The sequence below is a fragment of the Dermacentor albipictus genome, chromosome 1, assembly GCF_038994185.2.
Source record: "Dermacentor albipictus isolate Rhodes 1998 colony chromosome 1, USDA_Dalb.pri_finalv2, whole genome shotgun sequence".
NCBI classification, from domain to species: Eukaryota; Metazoa; Arthropoda; class Arachnida; order Ixodida; family Ixodidae; genus Dermacentor; species Dermacentor albipictus.
In genome coordinates, this window is record NC_091821.1 from 251,224,228 (window position 1) to 251,246,092 (window position 21,865).

The 21,865-nt window shown below is 42.5% G+C and overlaps 2 protein-coding genes across 2 annotated transcripts in view; one reads left to right on the plus strand and one right to left on the minus strand.

Moving 5' to 3' along the window:
- The window catches only part of Hex-A (Hexokinase A), a 50,262-nt gene extending 47,993 nt beyond the window's left edge, over positions 1-2,269 (minus strand). Inside the window, exon 1 of the mRNA XM_065430446.1 lies at positions 2,107-2,269. Within this exon, the coding sequence (XP_065286518.1) occupies positions 2,107-2,130 (24 nt within the window). The 5' untranslated portion in view covers positions 2,131-2,269. The remainder of the gene's footprint in view (positions 1-2,106) is intronic.
- A 168-nt stretch (positions 2,270-2,437) lies between these two features.
- Positions 2,438-20,951, plus strand: LOC135900871 (BRISC complex subunit Abraxas 2-like). The gene is made up of 9 exons (XM_065430465.1): positions 2,438-2,612; positions 2,845-2,936; positions 2,992-3,082; positions 3,174-3,274; positions 3,739-3,938; positions 5,689-5,832; positions 9,930-9,993; positions 16,764-16,869; positions 20,800-20,951. The coding sequence occupies exons 2-9, from the start codon at positions 2,856-2,858 to the stop codon at positions 20,850-20,852; spliced, it is 840 nt and encodes a 279-aa protein (XP_065286537.1). The 5' UTR covers positions 2,438-2,612; positions 2,845-2,855; the 3' UTR covers positions 20,853-20,951.
- Positions 20,952-21,865: the final 914 nt, after the last annotated feature.

Sequence of the window (21,865 nt, forward strand, 5' to 3'; positions counted from 1 at the left end):
TGTTTAGTTTTTAAATTCTTGAGTTGCGAAACTGCGGCAACGTTTGCGTCGCTGCACGTCGCTGTTGTCGAGAGTACGTGCAGTTCGCACATATCAAGTGGCAAAAATACTTTATTGAATAATTATTAACACTCGTATTTTAGAGCATTTTGGTTTGATTTGTTCTTTCTAGCCGTGAGTACGAGCACACTGAACGAGAGGGCATGTTCGCGCTATTTCCGTTTCCGTTGCTCAAAGGCCATCGAGATTTTGATAGAGTTGTGAGGTGCTCCGTTGAAACCGCCCGTGCAGCAGCTCAAACTTGACCTTTGAGTCAACTGGCTATCGGTTGGAAGGCCTTCCATACGCCCGTGTGACACGGGTATAAATCCCGTCAACCAGGAGCAACGTCGCTTCCATGAGGAGTTAGGTAGTGCATTCAGTTGACAATATTACAATTAATTATCTGATTAAAATTCAAGTATGGTAACGGAGTTCATTATAATAACTTTTGTCGCGCCCCCTGCCCACCATCCATATTTCTTTTAACTGTATTGTTGATAAATATTGCCGCCCCTTGCCGCCTACGCTGCTGTCACGACAGTGCTGAGAAAAACGTGTATGCAGAATGAGAGTGGGAAACATTACATATGATTTAGGAACTTGTATTCACGGAATGAACAAAATTGACCGCAGCTGGAGAAAAGCTACCAAGGGGTGCAAGTTAGACAAAAACATGACTTACATCAATCTTAAAGTTATGTTTATGCTTGTCGTGTAGGTAGTCGGTATAATTTTCCGATGGTCGCGTCCGTGAGGGGTTGTCGACGGACCACGTAAACACGGCTTAATAGGCGCAAGAGCCTAGTGGTTGCTACAAGAAAACGTTTACCGAGTAAAAATGGCAAGGCCACATTCCAGCGAGGAAAAAAAAAAAGAAACAGAAGGAAGAGAGTCGCAAACGGGGGCGAGGGACTGGAGGCGCTAGTAATCTCAAGGTGGACCGGTTTGCACACCAGCAATCATCACACACGCAGCTACGATGGCCTCACTGCAAAGACGCAGACGCGGGCAGTAATTTCAAAAGAAAAATGTGTGCACCTCTAGGGGAAACAACACCCGTGTTCACATGGAAAGATGAAGACAAGCAGCCACGTCAACCAGGAGCTGCGGGCCGCGAAAAGGTGCACGCGGTACCTTTTCCCCAGCCGCCTTTCCATCGACTGCAAGGGCGAGAAAGGCGCAAACGTGCGTTCATGCGGCCGGTCACATGTCCGTTCATACACGCGCGCGCGTTGCAAGAGATTCGAAGAAATCGGCGGCGCGAGAGCGATAAATATGCATTCCCTGGCCTGCACCGCTTGCTACTAGTTTTCCTCGAACAGGGCGACTGACGACAAGGCCGAGCTGCGGGGTTGATTGATAATCACATATATGCGATGACTGTCTCAGCAGCATCACACAGGAACACAAGCGTTTACACAACAGTGACACACGGAAAGATACGACGAAAAATCGACCTGTGAAGCGCCACTTATCACGCGCCAATGCAATTCCCCAGATGCAACTGTCAACGCACCACGAAAGCTAAATGAGGCAACTCCGCACAGTTGACGCGCCGAACATTAACGGTAGTGACAAAATATCAGTCGCCTTGGACTTCATCTCGAAAGAATGAAACTTGCGAAGTTTCGGAAAGTAACACGATTGCAAAACACAGCAAGCGCGCAAGGGAGAGGTCAATAACGCGCGGCGGCTACGAACTCTGAAGGTGACCCTAATGCAAGTGGCTGCCAGTAGACTTCATGCTGCTCGAAAGAACAGCGCTGAGTGCTTTCCGATGGCACACATGCTCATCCAGCAACGTTAAAGCGATAACGAACGGCACGATCACTGCAACGACATCACCATTGAATGAAAAACCATACAAAAGTGAATCTAGTCATGGCCTACGATAAGAACATGACGCTTCATACGAAAATTATACTTAAGGCAACCAGCGCAATCATACAGGAATACAAAAGTACAAAACAGAAACCAAACTTTGCAATCACTCAAATTAAGCATCTCCTGGAGCGCGCTATATTCTATCAAACAGCTGTACAACGGCCAGCGGGAAAGGCTTACCTTCTTTCTCTTTTCGGACATCATCTTGTCTGGCTCTACTGGATGTAGGTTGCACTGGAAACTGAAGAAACTGGAGGCCTTTTAGCTGTTTTTGCCGAATTTGCGACAGCTCGAGCTCTACGCCTTCCGTGCAGACTGCGACCCCAACGGGCAAGGCCGGATCACTAGCTCCCTCGGCTACGCGGATGACGACGACCGAGGGCGTGCGCCTTTACGTCACGTTAGTAGCCTCTTATTGGATAGTGCTTGCACGCCCTCAAGTGACGTCTTTCCGGTTTTCCAAGAATCGCGCAAGCAGACATTGAATATTTTTTCGTTATGTTCTGTTGCTGGCTACGAGCGAGTAGCCGCAGATCAGCAGCTATCGTGGAGTGTAGAGCCGTCTGGGGCGTTGTAGGTATGATTGGAAACTGACGAAGTTTCCGCCCCACTAATGATCGGCAATTCGTAAGACGCTTAGAAGCTCGGCGGGGTGAAATAAAACGCACGGCCGAGTTCATGCAAAGGTATGCAATCTTGTATCATACTTATGAACTAACGAACAAGCCCACATGTGCCGTCTGTATGTACAATCCGATGAAGTCAATGTACCAACGTAACCGTGAGCTGAGAACGGTTTCTTTGTGCTTGGTGTATATACAAAGCTATACTCGAAACACTCGCGCCACTGTGTATTTTGCTAATGGGTCAGTGTCCTAATGAGGTAAACGCATGTGAAATTTCTGTAATATTTTTCAGCAACTTAGCTCATGGCTACAGTTACGGTCACCATCAGTGGTCCTTTGCTGGCTACGCTCATATATGAGCATTGCAACAGTCCTGGCGACCAGGTAGGCACTGCATTGTTGCACGCAGAACATCGCTCATTTATATGTTATATTTTAGGAGGGTTTTCTCTTGGGAGAAATATCAAGTCGTATAACGGATACGATCAGTGATGCGCAGCTGCACGGCGAAAAAGAGGAGACTAACCTCAGTAAGCTGACTGCTTCACTCACAGTTTATTGGAAGCACTGTATCATATTTGGTACGGCGATCGCATTACAGTTTGGTTTTCTTCCTTTCAGAAATATGTTCTATTATATCGTGTGACCTTTTCGAATTCTACGACAAAAAGTGTCACCTAGTTGCGGACAAATTGTCGGCACTGCTACGAGACAAGCAAAAGGTACGGTACTGACCCTTATTAGTGAATTGATTCAAGAGGCATTTTATTCGGGAGCCTGTTATATCTTTTTCGAACTATTATATGTGCTGAGAGGAATGTAGTGCAAAGCAGGTGTTAATATTATTGCTTGTCATTGACACCAACGCCTTTCACACGAGCTTTCCGTGCTGTTCTTTTTTTTTTTGAAAAAGCTAACTTCGTGACACTTGATGCTGTCACGGAACATTCCATACTTTATCGAATAACCTTTAACCAGAATTTAGAGTAGCCTTCCTTCATTACCTGTTGAATTTCGCATGCGACGCGAAATGTTGTGGAGTGAACTCTTGTGTGATATTCAAGAGTGCCATAGCATCAAGAACGTATCTGCGGTCCAAAGATGTTACTGCATTATTTTGTTGGTTCCATTTTGTTCCCATGGCGCACCTGTTTGTGACATGCCTAGGGGACGTTTTCCTTCCTAGGAGGTGGTTGGGTGGTACCGCTTCAGGCGCAACACAAGCCTGCAGACATCCCTGCGGGAACAAGTGCTCCACCAGCGATTGGTTCGAAAGCTTGGCCAAGGCTATGGAAATTACTTCCTGCTGGCACTCTTCAGAGGCTGCACCTCATCCAATGAAGCAACACACTCCATGGAGCATGTCTTCTTACGATCCACAGATCCGTGCGTATATTCTTGACTATGAGCAGCTCTTCCCCGAAGCGACATGCATGGCCAAACAAATTTGGCAATTCAACTTCTTTCCCCTCTCTTCTCAAGGTGCATGTGCACCATTATTATAAACATAGCATGCCAATGATGTCCTTATTTTCATGTGATTTTTACTTCTGGGGAAAAAAACTGACAAAATCTTGCTGGCCTGCCTCACTGCTTAGTACTAGCACTGTTTTTTAGGACACGCTGCACACAGTGTGTTCAAGGTTTACATTCGGGAAGTGCAAGTACTTATAAACCCATGAAAAAAGGCATGTGAACCAGACATAGAGAGTAAGATGCTTGTCTAGAATGCTTGAATTGCATGCTTGGAACTGTGCAAGTGACATCTGTGATGAATCCTCTTTTGAGACTGGCTGGATGCAAGTATGCACACCTACATTCCTGGGATGCCTGACCTTCTCATGCAACTTTGGCTGCTGCATGTTTGGCAGCTGCTTTTGCAAGCAGGTCTGTGGTGTTGCGTCATGGAACAAAACCAGAAATTACAGTTTGGTTCATTCTCTGAATGTTTCATGCGCATAGAATTTGAAAATCAGCTATAGTTGCATCATCATGGTGCTTAAGTGCATGTGGATGCATATCTACATGCATTGCTCTACATGTGCATCACTTGCACCATGCCTCAAGATTCTTGCACAAAATGGCATTGCAGACAGCACTCCTGATGGCAAAAGCAGCTGTCAAAGCATGCGGTGACCAGCAGAACAAGAGTAGATGAGGAATCTCGAAAAAGTAGCCTCACATTCTCACATCCAGTCGGTTTTGACAGGTGTTATCACTAGATGTTGACCGCACAGTCCAGAGCATGCAGCCCAAGTGTTCTAGACAAGCGTCCTTCCCTCAATACATACTATGCTTGCACTCAGGCAGTGGAAACACCGACTGTATTAACGCCAATGAAATAATGTGAGCTAGAGATATATACTTTTGGAACAAAAATGCTTATAGTTAGGCTTCATACTTTTCCACTAAAACAGAAAAACTGGTAAATATAGGTCAGATTTATTGTTGAACATTCTGTTTTAACTGACACACATGGTTACTTCTATATCTTCCTAAAGTCCCCTCCACTTTTCGTGCATATGGCTAAGGTTTTATAAACCCAGTAACCATTGGCTAGCCTTATTTAGCACCATGTCTACGCAGTGCCTCAGGTAGAAGTAACAACTTGCCATAGATAAAATTCACCCACCTAACATTCGTGTTACTGGGGAAAACAAGTAAATCATAGCATAAAATGTAACAGAAGAAATACACCAGTATTCCATCATGCAAACTGACACTTTAATATGCTAGCAAGTTTTTTTATGCAAATAATGTTATTAACAAAAAACTTAAAATTGTCTTCCAATAAAATTCACTGAATTGAAACTTCTGATAAAATCCAAATCAGAACTTAAGGCTCTGAATCCTGCTTGTAACCTGTGTGGCCCGTCTTTTGCTCATATTTCTTCATTGGCATTTATTTGACCTGAACTGTATCAAGTAGCATTGTGTGGCAGAACCTGAAAAAGACGCCAATTGTTTTCTTGACTCTGTAGTCTGGCAGTGTTACATATAATATACTTGTTTCTCAACTTCTTCTGCAAGCCGTTTACTTACGCTTGAAAGCTTAACTTTGGTGTTCTGTCTGGTGCACCAGGCCATGTGTTGATCATGATTCTGAAGCTGACGCTTGTGCTCCATTTTGTTGCAGTGCTTTCAAGCATTATTCTGCAGTTCCCCTACATATAGTGAACCTTGGAGAGCCTGGTCATTCAGACTACCGCATGTACCCTGGTTCTGCTGCCAGCATCCACCAGGGGGCTTTCTGTGAAGTCTTGAACTCTCTGCCTGCTGAGTAAGGTTCACACAGCACTACTTATTCATAAAGGAGCAGATGCCCACCCTGCACCCTTGTTTGCGTTTATGCGATCAAAAACCTGTGTCACCTCATCATTGGTGCTAGTTTTTCATTTTCGCAAAAGACATGCCAGTTAAAGATAATTCCATGATGTTGGCTTTGAGTTCATGCTCACGCTGCTGTGTACGGCCCAAGATTACTCACTCTTGAAACTTTGAGTGTATTCATTAGTAGGAAATATTGTGCTTGATTTTATTAAGCACGATATTTCGTATTGAAGTGACTTCAGATGTACTGTCAAACCTCAGTATAACAGAACCATGACAAAACAAACACAGATTTGTCGGAAGTAAATCTAAAATGTTTCTTGTTGATATCAGTATGTAGTATATTGAATATCAGGTAGAACAAAGGTATTTTTATGTCACATGCAACCTAATTCGAATGAGGTTCAACTGTATATCATCATTGTCGGGCAAGTTTTAAGAATGGTTTGTCTGAAGTGGCCCCAGCAAATAAGAGCGAGTAGAGTTCAAGGCTGCACGACTACAGTGCAATTAACCCTTTAATGACGACACATATCCCCAAAAATTGTTTTCATAAATATGCAAAACACATCAAGAATAAGCATAATCAATGAAAAGAAAATATTTTCTGAAAGTTTTTCAGGAACAGATGATAAACACCAGGCAGAAACTGGAAGTGGGGTTCACCCCAAGCCACCTATGGCTTTGTTTGGAATTTTTGCAGACAGCCCTCTTCATATATGAACCATAGGTGTACATTTCACTTGCTTTACATCATGTGTGTGACAACATGGCAGCTGGAGATCTTGCATCAGTCTGTCTCCTGTGAGCATGCTTTGAAAAGAAAGTCAGTCGCATGCCAAACTTCTTTCTCATCCTGTGTTCCTGCTCAAAACCACCAAATTACACTTGCTGCCTGTCATTCAATGTCGGCCGAAGACGTTTAGCCAAAACCTTCATACTCAATGCTGAAACTTAGCACGAAAGCATTTCTTATTTTTTTTTTTTTTCTGGTATGTTGCCTGTAGCCAACACTCATCATTAAAGAGGTAATATGCAATGATACCATACATAATGGTGAGTTTCTTGTATTGTTAGCTACTTCAGTATTATCAGCTGTTTCGTTGACTGTGTACAAAATTAAAATGCATATGTGGGGCTACTAGTATTATCATTGTATATCAGATGCAACAACCAAATTATGGCATCAGAAAAGGCCTTTATTGAGAAAGATACTGGGCATAATATGAAACAAACTTGTGAAATTATACCGTGCAATGCTAATATCAGCTGAAACCTAAACACTCCATAATAGAGGTGAATGCATTTCAGGAAAGGTGGGGGGGCTGCCTGTGTACATGCAGCAGCAACTGTACCCAAGACAGTGAGTGGCTATTCAACACAACTCGTCACTTAACAAAGTGCAGCTTCCAGACTTTGTTAGTTTGTTTAATACCCATTGCACCATTTCATCTAGATGTTGCCTGACAAATTAATAGCTTAAAATTCCATTGCATGGTGCTTTTTACTATTGGGGTATAGATTACTGTAGAGAGCTACAGGACTCGGCTCTCTTAAATTGACAGTAAAGGTAAAAATAAGTTTAGCTGTATTAGTAAATTACCTTTCAAGGATACCAATAAAATCCCACTCACTCGTGCCATAAGAAGAGGCTTGTTAAGCAAGAAAAGACAGGGAGAGGGGACTGTACGGGTGGCAGAACACCACCTTAAAGTTCCCGCACCAGCCAGTAGTGCCGTCATGGATTTGAACAGCATCTGCTCTGGCCTAGTTAATTTTTCATCGGTAAAATAGACTAGTACAGTATGTTCTAAAGGAGCCAATGATTGAATTTAGCAAGTTTGAGAACTTTTACTGTGCCACGACTGCCCAAATAAAAAAATATCTGCATGAAAAAAACTACAATGCCTGTGTTTCAGGCCATTGTTCTTTGTTCTTTTGATTGGAATTCCACAAATGCTACTGCCAGGATTGACTTGCCAACAGAATGCATAATATAAACAGAATAGAATCAAACTTAAAAAGACCAAAAGCCAACCGAAATGTGCCACAAGATTATGGTGAAAATGAAAGGAATGTACTTTATATCGATAATAATTGAAAAAGGTGGCAGAAGTGAAAAAAGACATAATTTTAAATTGACACGGAGTCATGTGAAAACTGTGTGCCACTACATTATGCTGTGAAACTTTAATACTAACATTGTAGCTGCTCCATGTAATCCCAAACTGGCGTACATAAGTTAGCTGTCATCAAGTGCACTGTGCTTTTTCGTTGGTGGTGGTGTTTCATTTTATGTGTTTCTGCACTTTTCATGGTATATTACAGCGTAAAGTAAGTTAACATTTACAAGCAATGCTGCCATCACGGTAATCAGTAGATTGGCAGAATGAGCATCTGAAAGCATCTTATTTTATGATGGCATGCGTAAGTGCTTAGTACACTTCGAAGTTTGTGAATTTTCCAGTGTCCTCAATTGCAGTTTGTGGTTTCCTTGTAAGATAAAAAACTTTTTACGCTTGCGCAGTAATGGCTATGTGCATAAAGTGGTGTAGACTGTACCAGACTGTTATCAAATGAGGCCTACTCCAGGATCTCGGCTTCGAAATGACCGAAGTGTAAAATTATGGCACATACAATGCACTAATGCAATCAACATTAAGCGAAGCTTTCTTGAAGCATTTTAATTAAATACTATGCAAAGAGATGCATGATGCATCCAAGTTTATTTCTAACATGTGCAAGGAACCGTTCACATTCTTCTCCCATCACAGAGGTTTTGTGCTGTTTGGCTTCATGGTAACAAGTATGTAATTGTTCGGGGTCTGCACTGTGTTTTGCACCGTAGTGAATATGTGCCTGCCTGACAAAATACGTTTTCCTGGATTTGAGAATGTGCTTTGGTCCCAGGACAAAGATTCAAATGCCACATAATACCACAATGTGGGTTTTATGTGCTTAGCCTCACCTATGCGACTGCGAAGACAAAGGAAACTTCGCTTTATAAAAGACCACTAGGACAGTTATAAAGGACAGTTCAACAGGACAGTTCAACAGGAAATTTTTTAAATTGTGTGTATATTATCTGAAAGAATTCAACAGTCCTAGAAGCATGCACCTCACGACACTCGTCTTGATAGGTTAAATATCAATTTCTTGTGTCTAGAGCCACACATGTTGGCTCCCCTCATACCATCGTACAATCACTATCACACGCACTTATCATTTTCCAGCATAAGGCTAATTGAACACGTTCATAACTGCAGATGAAAAGCCTTATCAGAAATGTTCCATGCATTTACCACGTAACTGCTGCAGCATTGGGCCTCACCTGCCTCGGTAGCTCAGTGGTTATGGCGTAGTGCTGCTAAGCTCAAGGTTGCGAGTTAGATCCCCGCCGCGGTGCCTGCATTGTGATGGGGGCAAAATGCAAAGATGCCTGTTTACTTAGATTTGGGTGCATGTTAAAAAATCCCAGATGGTCAAAATTAATTTGGAGTCCCCACTGTGGTGTGCCTCATAATCAGATTGTGGTTATGGCAAGTAAGATCAGATTTTTTTTTTTTTTTTAAGGATTGCACATTCTGGATGGTATGCTTTTCATAGCACTGGAAAAATTTGCTATAATAAAATTTGTTATTGGTCTCTTTAACAAAGTGCATCTTATTAGTCCTGTGTTGTTTATGAGAAAAATATTTCCAAATTTTGAAAATCTCAAAATTGGTCTTCTATTCTTCGCTGAATGTAAGACTGTAGGGCATGGTAGTCATCAACAACATAATGAAAATTAGTCTGAGCATAAATAATCAAATGTCGGTTGACAGCAGACACACTGAGTGCTTGCTGTAGCCTCATGGCAGCAGTAGCAGTGCGAGATTTGTCCTCAGCTTCATCATTACAACATAGTCAACCTTAAGAATATTTATAAAAGCATTTCCAAATTGGCTATATCGCAGGTTGCAGTGCTTGCTTGTTTTGCAAAAATGTTTAAGCAAAATTACATTCGCTCTCTCTTTTCTTTTTCTCTCTCTCTTCTTGCTTGCTTAGCGGATCAATTGAAATGGTGAACCACATGCATCGACTGCATAACCTGCTCCACACCAAACTGAGGGTAAGATTCAGCATGCATGCAGATGCAGACCTGTGTTGACTAAATGCTGACTATGTTGAATAAGTGTAAAGCTTCTTGTTTTAATGGTGGTGTCTATGTACAATACACGTGGGCACTCTTGCCAGGAGATACCCTGGGTCATTCTTGGTGCACCAACTTTCTTTTCTCTTTTTCTTTTCTTTTTTTCCTTTTTTTTTTCCTGAATAGTAAGCATTCTGCAGCTAATTATGGTAAAGAACAACTGCTTTGACTGTTGCTCTTGGTATAGGACAAACCAAGATGTATGCACTGAACGATAAGCAGGGTAATATTATCAGCAATCTCGAAGATGTAATAAGAGCAGCGGAAGAATTCTATACTGACCTGTACAGTACCCAGAGAGTCAGGATACCTTTATTAGAAACAGTAATGAGCAGAATACAGAAACTCCTCCTATCACTAGCAGTGAGGTCAGAAGGGACTTGCAAGACGTGAAACGAGGAAGAGCGGCAGGAGAAGATGGAATAACAGTAGATTTAATCAAAGATGGAGGAGGCATAATGCTTGGAAAACTGGCGGCTCTTTATACGAAGTGTCTATCGACTGCAAGGGTCCCAGAACACTGGAAGAATGCAAAAATATACTAGTCCATAAAAAGGGAGACGTTAAAGAATTGAAAAATTATAGGCCCATCAGCTTCCTCCCAGTATTATATGAAATATTGGCCAAAATAATCTCCAATAGAATAAGGGCAACACTGGACTTTAGTCAATCAAGGAAACAGGCAGGTTTCAGGAAGGGATACCCTACAATGGATCACATCCATGTCATCAATCAGGTAATTGAGAAATCCGCAGAGTACGATCAGCCTCTCTATATTGCTTTCATAGATTACGAAAAGGCATTTGATTCAGTAGAGATACCAGCAGTCATAGGGGCATTACGTAATCAAGGAGTACAGACCGCTTACGTAAATATATTGGAAAATATCTACAGAAATTCCACAGCTACCTTAATTCTACACAAGAAAAGTTGGAAGATATCTATAAAGAAAGGGGTCAGACAAGGAGGTGCGGTCTCCCCACTGCTATGCACTGCGTGCCTGGAAGAAGTATTCAAGCTGTTAAACTAGGAAGGTCTATAGGAGTAATGATCGATGGTGAATACCCCAGCAACCTTTGGTTTGCCAATGACATTGTTCTATTCAGCAACACTGCAGATGAGTTACAACAAATGATTGAGGACCTTAACAGGGAGAGTGCAAGAGTGGGGCTGAAGATTAATATGCAGAAGACAAAGATAATGATAAATAACCGGGCAAGGGAACAAGAGTTCAAGATCGCAAGTCAGCCTCCAGAATCTGTGAAGGAGTATGTTTACCTAGGTCAACTAATCACAGGGAACCCCGACCACGAGAAGGAAATTCACAGAAGAATAAAAATGGGTTGGTTGGCATACGGTAGACATCGTGAGCTCCTGACTGGGAGCTTACTGCTATAATTGAAAAGGAAAGTGTACAATCAGTGCATTATACCGGTGGTGACATATGGGGCAGAGACTTAGAGACTGACAAAGGAACTTGAGAACAAGTTAAGGACTGCACAAAGAGCGATGGAACGAAGAATGCTAAGCATAACTTTAAGAGACAAAAAGAGAGCAGTTTAGATCAGAGAGCAAGCGGGTATAGACGATATTCTAATAGACATCAAGAGAAAAAAATGGCGCTGGGCAGGTCATGTAGTTAGGGTGACAGAATGGGTACCAAGAGGAGCGAAATGCAGTAGAGGACAGCAGAGGACTAGATGGTGCGACGAAATTAGAAAATTTACGGGTGCTAGTTGGAATCGATTGGCGCAGGACAGGGGTAATTCGAGATCGCAGGGAGAGGCCTTCGTCCTGCAGTTGACATAAATAGGCTGATGATGATGATATTACTTTTCTCATTTGTATTAGAGGTACAAATTGATTAAAGGGAGGTATACTTAAGCATTACAGGGATCCTACAGCACTTATTAACTGAAGTTGCAATATTGCCTGAATGTACTGAAGCACGTTGGCGAGGTAGGGAAATTGATTAGGATTCATCTTGAATGTGTAAGACAGTGCAAACAGACACAAAAGGCAGAAAAAATGGTGACACAGCACCATGTCGTATTTTTCATGCCTTTTGTCCTTGTTTGTTTGCACTGTGTTAAACTTTGAAAGGGAATTTCCTGAATGCAAAGGGACGTAAAAATTTCCTGCTGTCCATATTTTTCAGCAGCGTTTTGTATCCACAGAATTATGAAGAGCAAAAAATCACTCTTAAAGATTTCCTTGCCTTTTCATTTCCCTAGCATCCTTTAAAAAAGCACTGACACCAAAAATTTCAATGTTTTTTTTCTGCATTAATAAGTATCTAATGACCCAATAATCATGGCGCGAAACCTCATTTACTTCAGAGCAGGACAGATAATTATTTGGAGTCTTGTTTGTAGTGACCAGCCCAAGTTTTGGTTTCAGAGAGCAACGAGATGAGTTAGAGAAGTAATGTAAACCCAGCTGGGCACGTGATTACAAAAACTTCTGTCTGCTCTGACATGCACGCCAGCGTGCGAGCTTCGTGTTGCTAGTTTGTCTGCTACGCCTGCACGTGCTTTGCGATGTCCTCGGCACCGTCGTCGTTGTTGTTTTCGTTGTCGTCCTCGTTTTCGTCATCCAGTGGCGACAATTTCCTGCAGGCGGTAGTCGCCGCCGTATAAAACGTAGCCAGTCACTTTCGATTCAACCCACTAGAAAGCAGCAACTCAGATATTGTGGCCGTTTTTCAGCTGTTCTTCAGTGGGGTCCACTCTAATCGTCCAGTGGCATGCACGAACTCAATCCACTTCTGCCAGTTAAAGCTGTCATGGGGAAAACAATGCATCGCTATTCCCAACCCTGAATGTGTTCAGCAGAAGTCAACAACGCAGTATATATGCGGCATTATGCTGTACTCGCAATTCGTGCATGGTCAGTGCAGCGCAGTCAAGCTGATAGTGCGCGAAATGTGTGGACACAACAAAAACTGCCGCCTAATTCTGCAGTTGCATCAACATGGAGAGCATCCCACTATAAGCAACAACTGAGAAGAAGAGCACATGTAAGCAGCATGGTGGCCAATGGAAATTCGTGACGTAGCATTTTCTGGGTTGTTTACAATCATTCCTTGATGTCGATGTCTCAAGGTGCTGCGTTTTCTGGTTGGCTGTGCACATGTATCTTAAATTTGATTTTAAATATTTCCTAAGCTATATTTGCTGCTGATATTTGCAGACAATGTGTGTGTGCCCACATAAATCGATCTCGCACGTTATCTCCACTTCAAAATTTTGTGTCAGTACTCAGGGGCACTGCAATGCCATTTTCGGGCCGCTATATTTGCTCTATACCTATTTTCAGCATGTCATAGAACACAGAATAAAAGAATTATTAAAATTGTCTCACATAAAACCAAGTTATCAAGCAGAGAAAATTCAATATACAAGCAAAGTGAGAGTTACCCTCCACTCGAATTTTCATGGCTTTAACGTGCACATTCCACTTTCCCGTGACTTTATATGATGCCACCCAATAACAGCAGGGTATTAGCAGAAGTCGGGATGCCACGGTTTCTAATTCTGCTCAGCCTGTCAGTGGCATTCCATGGTGTTCACATGGCCTCCGCAATTGGGCATTCTAATCTCGAAGGCCCTGGAGCCACATTTATGGTTACAACAGCTTCGGTAAGGCAGCTATTGGTGCGCCAAAGTGCTTGGCATGTGATGTATCGCTCTTGTGGTTGCAACTCCACTCCTGTGGCTCTGTGATACTTAAAATGGTTGTAAAACATAATGCCGTAGCTTTCTTTGCAGTACTCAGAATATGGATCAAATGTGAAATCGCACATTACATTTTTAACCAATCATTGTAGCAGCATTCTCGTTCATCATGCCTGGTCTATGAATCATGCAAAATCGCCGCATCAAAGCGATGCCATCGGTGCCATTTAACTAGCCTTCTAGGGCACGATGCAGGGCCCCTTTAAGCCGCAGTTCTCTGCTGTTAGGGCAGTGTTCCTTCCAGGTGACATGCCACCACAGTGCATTGTTTGTTTTTGAGTTGCTTTAGACTTGCTCTCTACCATCACTTTCATTCTAAAATTATGTAGCACTGGAAAAACTAGACTCCTGCAATGAAACTGAATATCAGTCATCAATCAAAGGAACTTTTCCCTCTCCACGAGAAATATGGAGGTGATGGAAAAGAGAGTTATATCAGATTGTTGTCAAATTAAAGCACACATCTGTCACCAGGTCCTCTGCCAGTGATTAGAATAAGTTCATAATGTTGATTAACAGGAAACGATGACATTTCATTGTTTTAGAAAAGATATTGAAGCGAATGTCATTATTGCCTACCAGAACGCAGCTGGTGTCTCGGTGGAAGATTTTTTAAGACTTTTAGAAGCCTAATAGCACTTTTATCAGTTTTGACAAACAGTTATTTCTGCAGAAACGTGGAATCTGCATCGGCTCGCTCAATGCACCGCTTTTGTGCAACATTTTTATAGCTACTACCATATACAGGATGCTTGATCAGGCATTTGGAGGCACATTCGTAAACATTTTGAAAGTTTTTAGATATATGGATGACTTTTTATTGTTCTTAAAGGGTCACTCACCGGGCCCCATAGCAAATTTTGGTTATACACTGGAAGTTGTTACATGGACTCTAGGCAACACTCTGCCGCAAAAATTTTTCAAATCGGCTCATTAATAGCCGAGATTGAAATATTTCAGTGCCGTGAACCCATGATTTCAGGAGGCGAGCTCCACTGCCAAACAAGACACACTCTCCACTCGCCCCGTCGTCTAGCCTCCGCAAGCGAAATTACTTCCCTCCATTCTCCCATACTGGACCTCGAGCATCGCATGACCACGAGCCCCGCCTTTACTTTTTTCCTCCTCTTCAACCCCCCCCCCCCTGGCGCTGCACATTTCCGCTGACGGTGTCGCATGCGAGCTTTTCTTATTGTCTGGTTTCGTGCAGCGCACAAGGACACATGATGAGCGATAGAATTCAGTGCTACACAAATACTTAGGCAGAACAAGTGGATCACAGAGCATGATCGCGTACTGGAACACGGTAGAAAATGGCATAGTTTAGGTACCTGCGCACGTGACTGCACAACTGTGGGAACAAGCAGACGAAGTGGAAGTACATCTCTCTTGCTTCGGTGCGAAGTAAAACAAAAAACACGCAGACATTGCGTTTGTGTGTTTTCTTATTTCTGTAAACTTCAATTCGTCAATTCAACTAACAGATCACACAAATAACAGGTGTTTCCTTGAATAATTCTCGAAGTCGCATGTCACCACGAGCGATGTCACACTGCGGACACGAGTATGTAGGTGCAGGGACACAAGTACGTCACCGTATAGCTTGGAGCACGGTCGCTACAAGGGAAAGGGAAAACAGCATTTGGATTGAAATTTCAAACCTTTCTGCAGCGTGTAGCGATGAAATACTTTGCAAACACAATCGTTAGCGCACATTGTATGCTCTGCGCTTGTCAGCTCAAAATGGCCAGACTCGGTGAAGGGCCCTTTAACAGGCAAGGCAGTTTAACTACTTGTGAAACATTTTATCCATTTTTGGACAACTTGGTAAAGGCCTTTCTTTTACTCACGAACTACCACTTAAAAATTTCCTGCATTTTTTTAGACCTAAGCATTTCCTTTGCTAAAGGCCATGCATGCTGGCAGTATTTCCCTTGAGCACAGAAGGGTTTGGTGCCATATGACTCCTCCCAGTCAAAGATTGTAAAACGAGGAGTAGTGACACTCTGTTTAGAATTGGCTCTACGGAAGTTGTGTGTGCACAGGATGCAGCTTCCATTTTACAATCAGATTTCCCAGCTTAAGACGGCAGGGTTCCCTGGCTCGATGGTAATGCCAGTAGTGGAAACCCTCCTCCAGAAGGTAAAAGGATCAAGGAGCAAAGTAAGGGTGAGGACGACTACTATTGCCGTAAGACATGAAGTGGTACCCTATGTTCACAGGGTCACTCACAACCTAAGAAAGGTGGCAGGCAGGTTTGGAGTCCCCCTTGTCTTTTCAGCCCCTTTTAAGCTTGCGCAACTTTGCCCTCGCACCTCCGGTGATCCTAAAAGAAGGCAAGGCTGTGGCAAGAACCATGCCAAGCCGTATGCCAAATGCAATGTAGGAGTTGTGTATGAAATCCCTCTGATGTGCGGCGAGTCTTGCATATGGCAGACGAGATGGTGCTTGAATGATCGAGCCAGGGAACATGAACAAAAGTTAACTAAAGACGAACTGGCGCAGTTCTCTGCGCACTGCAATGCCTGCCCCTGTAAACCACGTTTCAAGGAGATAAAGATTCTGGGGAGAAGCCAGGACCAGTCTGCATGCGAGCTGTTGGAGGCATATCATATAAGAAAGGCCAAGACTGTGTTAGTGATACTAGTTAGTGATCCATTAGGCTGTTTCAATCGGAGTTAGATATTTTTGTTAAGTGGTTAAGTGTTAAGGCTGATGAGTGGTGTTGGTGCTGCGTTCTGCTCATGTTATATTTGTCTATATATTGCCACGTGTTGCCATGAATAAATCAGTTGAAAGTTGCCGCTTGTGTCATCATTTTGTGTTGTCTTCCCCTGTACTCGTCTTTATTAGCGGTCAGTATAATATGCAGTAAACACCAACTAGGCCAAACTGAAGTCCTTTTGAAGTTAAAAGTTGCACTTTTAATCTAAAGATGTTGCCCTTGTACAGGAAGTGCTCAACAGCGTTGCTGAATCTGAAGAAGATGTGGCCACATTTGTGGACGACATTGTTCAGTTGAGAGAGAAGTATGGAGCATTGAAGAAGGCTACTGTTGGTGAGGCCCTGTGCATGCTTTTATAAACTTCGCTGGAATGTCCATCTGTATGCTCTGTTAGTACGTATTTTGCATTTGTCTCTGCAGCTTGAGGTACTGGAGAATGTTCCTCTGTCAGTGGTTTGATCCAAAATGGATCACATACCCACAACCATGTCATGCTCTTGTATTGTATTGTTTTCGTGTTTGTTTTTTAATTAATCTCCAAGTTCTTTGTTTCAGAAAGATTAGCAGCATTTAATTTCAAAATGTTGCGGGTCTAGTTGCATGAACTGAACAAGTTACTGTTACAAGGTTTTGTGACCGTGACTGTTGAGGCGATTAGGCACTAAAAAAAGATGCGCACACAGGAAAAGCGGATGAACACAAGTGCTGCTTTGAACTGCTCATTAACAGGATGGGTATGCACATATATAGTATACATCTTGCCATGCATGCAGAAAAAAAAAAGTTTGCAATAATATCACATGATGCATGCGCAAGAATTCATATCCTAAGGTGGGCAATGCAATAGGTGGCTTCATTCTCCATTCTTTTTGATAAAACGGGTTTCCAGCACATGTCTTAGTGGTGCTGCTGCTCCTGTCTAGAATGATTGTCCCTGAGAAGCGAGCATCTCTCTGTGTCCACACATTAGATTGTTTTGCTGCTAAATACAACTTCGTTGGTCAGACATGAGGAAGAGGACTTTGCATTCCTATGAACCAGCATTTGCAGTGCTTCTAGGGGGTGGCATCTTTTGCTGAGTATTGTGAAAAATGGCGGAAAGTATGAAAGTACAACCATGATAATGCTTAACCTGTTCTTTTCACATGCTTGCCGCAAGTGTTTGCTTGTCATGTTGTCAGCTGCTCAATAATCAACTTGGCAGTCCAGCCAATGCTGCACCGGCAGCTGGTAACAGGTCAAGATTAAAGAGACACTAAGGCAAATACGAAGTCAACATGGACTGCGAAAGTACCATTCCAGAAACCTCACAGTGCCTGTTTCGTGCTAAGGAAAGACTTAGTTTAGGAGAAAATCACGCTTGAAGGGTCCGCATACCTTTAGCACAATTCAAATCGGCCGCCCCTGGGCAGGGAGTTGTGACAGTGTATAAGCCAACACCACCTTTAACTGCCGTCGGTGAGTAAAACAGTACCCAACAGACAGCGCTACATTTTTTTTTTTTTTTTTTCACAATACGCAAACGCACGGCCATAGAGAAGTTGAGCCAAGACAGGGCATTGGAGCCACCACTGCAGCTGCTCTTGTTCAAGTAGCATGGACTGTTCGGGCATCCCATGACATCACATTAACATGGCATTCTCAGCTATTTGCAGTTTGTATTACCTTTGCAAGCCAGCAAAACAAGCACGGCACTACACGATACCAAAACTACTGAAACGCAAAAGCGTGGGCCGCACGGAGCTGAGCGAGAAACGAAACCTTTCGATCATGAATGAGTTTTTTTTTCTAAATATTGAATAGAACTAGACAAGTTGCATTTTTTTCTATCTTATAATGTGACGCAAGGATCTTTTTAAACCGCTGTGGTGACCTAGTGGCTGCAAAGCCTGAGGTTGCAGGCTCAAATCCTGGCCGCCGCGGCCCCCTTTGGATGGGGGTGAAATGCAAAAACACCCATGTACCATGCATTTGGTGCACGTTAAGGAATCCCAGGTGGTAAAAATTAACCCGGAGTCCCCCACTAAGATGTGTCTCATAACCATATCGGAGTTTTGGCATGTAAAACCCCAGAATTTAATTTAATTTAATTTTTAAGGATCTTTTTATTACAAGTGGTGGAGTAATATTAACAGACTTACATTGAGGAGTGCTTACATCATCGGACTTGAATGTCCCAGGGGAGTCTCAAATCGTGTTCTGCATTTACTTCAATTTCTCGATTACTAAAGCTCTGTTCGTGGCAATAGGGTATTCACGCTTTAGACATTCTCAAGCATTAATCTATCACTTTATCTTGACTTAATATTTGCCTTTAGTGTCCCTTTAAGTACACTTGTTCTACACAGGTGTGCAACAGTAACAGATTGTGATCTATACCTGTGTAATAATGCACATTTACTGTTTGCTATTGCACAATGAGCAGATTGACTGAGGGGTAGAACATACTAAGCCAGTGAAGACATAGACCAAACGTAAAGCAAAAGGGGTGACACAACACATTAACCGAAAGGGTCATGCTGTATTATATCTGTCAGCTCCTCTGACTGTTAAGCATTACGAAAAATGCGAAGAAGTGCGTCATGAATGCTGTCACATGTAAAAAAAAAAGCAACTGTTCACAGAGCAGTTTGTTACCATTTTGAGCAGTTCGTCCTAAAAACACCCAGCACTTCACATATGGCTATATGAAAGATTGGCATTCGTTCACAGTGCACTGTGATTCAAGCAAATTCACTGCGCCCGCACAAAGTGAGGCTTTGCACAGGCCGGCGGAGTAGCGACGACACGTCACGGACGCCTCTGTCTTTAGCTCTTAACGTGCCTGCGCAAGGAGTTCTCCCAGTGACTACATCAGGTGTTCTGCTGTATGCGGCTAGGTGCTCAGATGTTTCATGTAAGAGTGAACCGCCCTGTTCATGGTCATCTAGAGCTGAAACCTCACATACTAATGGGACAAGAAAGGGAGACGGACGCAGTCATGCTGCTTGATGGACATGGCCAAAGTGCCCAGCAGAACATATGTACGAACTTCATTGGGATCCGTTCAGCTCAAGAAATCACCAGATTTGCCTTTCGTTTAATTGTTACTGCATACTGTTTGGACAAACCACCACGGTGGCTCAGCGGATGTGGCATTCTACTACCGAGCATCCAGTACAGGTTTGGTGCTCAGCCTTGGCGGCCACATTCTGATGGGAGTAAAATGCAAAATTGACGGTGATTCAGGCATACGTTAACTGCAAGTGACAAAATTATTCCACATCCCCCTATTACATCTTCAACTTTAGGGTGTGAAACTCTGAAATTCATTATTATTCGTGCTGTTTAGACCAAAGGTGTCGGAGTTGCAAGGAGCTGTTGGGATGAAGGGGTGGGGTAATGATCACATTTATGCCACTATGCCACTATGTGACAGTCATCTCGAAGTCTGGAAGCAGCAAGCTTGCCTCCGATCTTCCCTTGCTACCTAATTTTCAATGCTACTTCTGGCGGACCTCACCCCGTGCTTACTGTAATCTCGACAGAATACCAGTGATGGTCGATGTTCCACCTGAATGGGACTTCAGAGGAAACTTTAGCTCAGGATGAACTCCGATTTCCCTCTTCAAGGACACGTAAGATGCAGAAATGCTTTAGTGAAACAAACACTGGACCAATCTGAATGAACTTGGTTGTATTTCAGAGAGTTATATTGTAGTGACTCTAGGAAGCATAATTTTGACTTGGGGCCTGGAATTTTTTACAAAAATTGCCCAAAGCTGGTAACTCTTTAAAAAATTGAAGCACAATGTTTACATGTCCATAACTCTCCTCCAAAAACAGATATCACAGTTCTGTAAGCTGCATATATTCGAGCATCTAAAGCAGACCAATGTGGTATATTATTTTACAGCTATTGTGAAATTGTAATAATGCTTACGAGGGTTTTGCAAAAGTCCTACTTGCAAATTAGTGATATATTTCAGGAAGATTTATGATACATTGATTTTGTCCGCTTGAGATGTATTATTAGGTCCAGTTTATGGAATTGTGATATCGTTTTTTATTGCTGACTTACAAGTTGTAACTTGATCTTTTACTTGTTGCATTGAAGATTAGATCAGTTCAGTACGAAGTGTTTAATTTAGCGATTATTTTTATTAAACCCACTGAAGATTTTTTCCCGCAAATGTGACCTAGTAAATGGTTCAACATCTCTATTTCAACATTAAATGTTTGGGTATAAAGTAAAAATTAAATAATTTTGTCTTTTTCTTGAAGGGCCAAGTACTGCAGCGTCTGCATCGGAGAGCGTCTCAACAACTTCAAAGTAGAAGTCTGTTTTTGGTGTACATTTACATTGACTGGATGACTGAAAAAAAAAAAAAGGAAAATGTGAGCATAACCATCTAATAAATGTTGCTTCAGTCTTTTTTTTTTTTTTTAATGAAGAGTTATGTGTTGTACATGAGGTACAACAGGTCTGCCATGTCAGTATTTCACCCCGTTTTGTTATCCTGCATGTACCTGCTACAGCAGATGAAGCTATTGAAGGTGATGCAGCTTGATTTATTCATTGGTAAGCCAATTCGTGGCATGAAGAAACATGACGCATAGACAAGACAAACACAGGCTGCCAACTAAATTTGTTTACCATTTCATGCCATAACACATCATCATTTGAACAGTGCAGTGCACTTGCATAAACAGGCAACATGAAACGATGATACAGCATACCTATGTTACTAGCATGTGTCTGTTTCATGCTTCACACATTTAATTTATTTATAAATTGTACAGCTACTAATGCAACATGCCATTCAAATTCTCTCTGTCTAACCTCGATTCAGCTAACTTTAATGCAGTGAACTTTCTTCCTTCCCTTGGATGCTTCCATATAAGGTAATGTGTTATTTTTCTAGATTTAGTGACACAATTTTTCATTGTGGTTTCAGCGGCAGTGACCTTTCCTGATAGTATGGAAGACCCTATACTGCTCTGTAAGAGTGAGGGCCAAAATCTCGTTCAACCAGTTTCTGGGATACTTTCACTTTTGCGTGATATAACACTGAGCATGACACTTTGGAGCGGAGGGCATCATGTTTGCTGGCTCCTGCAATGTATGCACACCACAAGTGAGATCCCTAATATAGTGATGAACCAAGAATATGGCTTCAAAATTGTGCAGGCAGCCCCACCTTTTGCATGGCCCTGCCGCTGTCGCAACTGGCTATACTGCTGAATCTAAAAAGGCCCTGCACCACTTTTTGAACATGGTAAATAAACTTTATACATGGCCTGTAACACTTTAATTATCTCTGTATCACTCTCAAGGCTGCATCAGTTA

Coding starts and splice junctions, on each gene's coding strand:
- LOC135900871 (XM_065430465.1), top strand. CDS start 2,856: ATGGCTACAGTTACGGTCACCATCAGTGGTCCTTTGCTGGCTACGCTC. Junction 2,937..2,991: donor GCAACAGTCCTGGCGACCAG/GTAGGCACTGCA, acceptor GTTATATTTTAG/GAGGGTTTTCTCTTGGGAGA. Junction 3,939..5,688: donor TTCTTACGATCCACAGATCC/GTGCGTATATTC, acceptor ATTTTGTTGCAG/TGCTTTCAAGCATTATTCTG.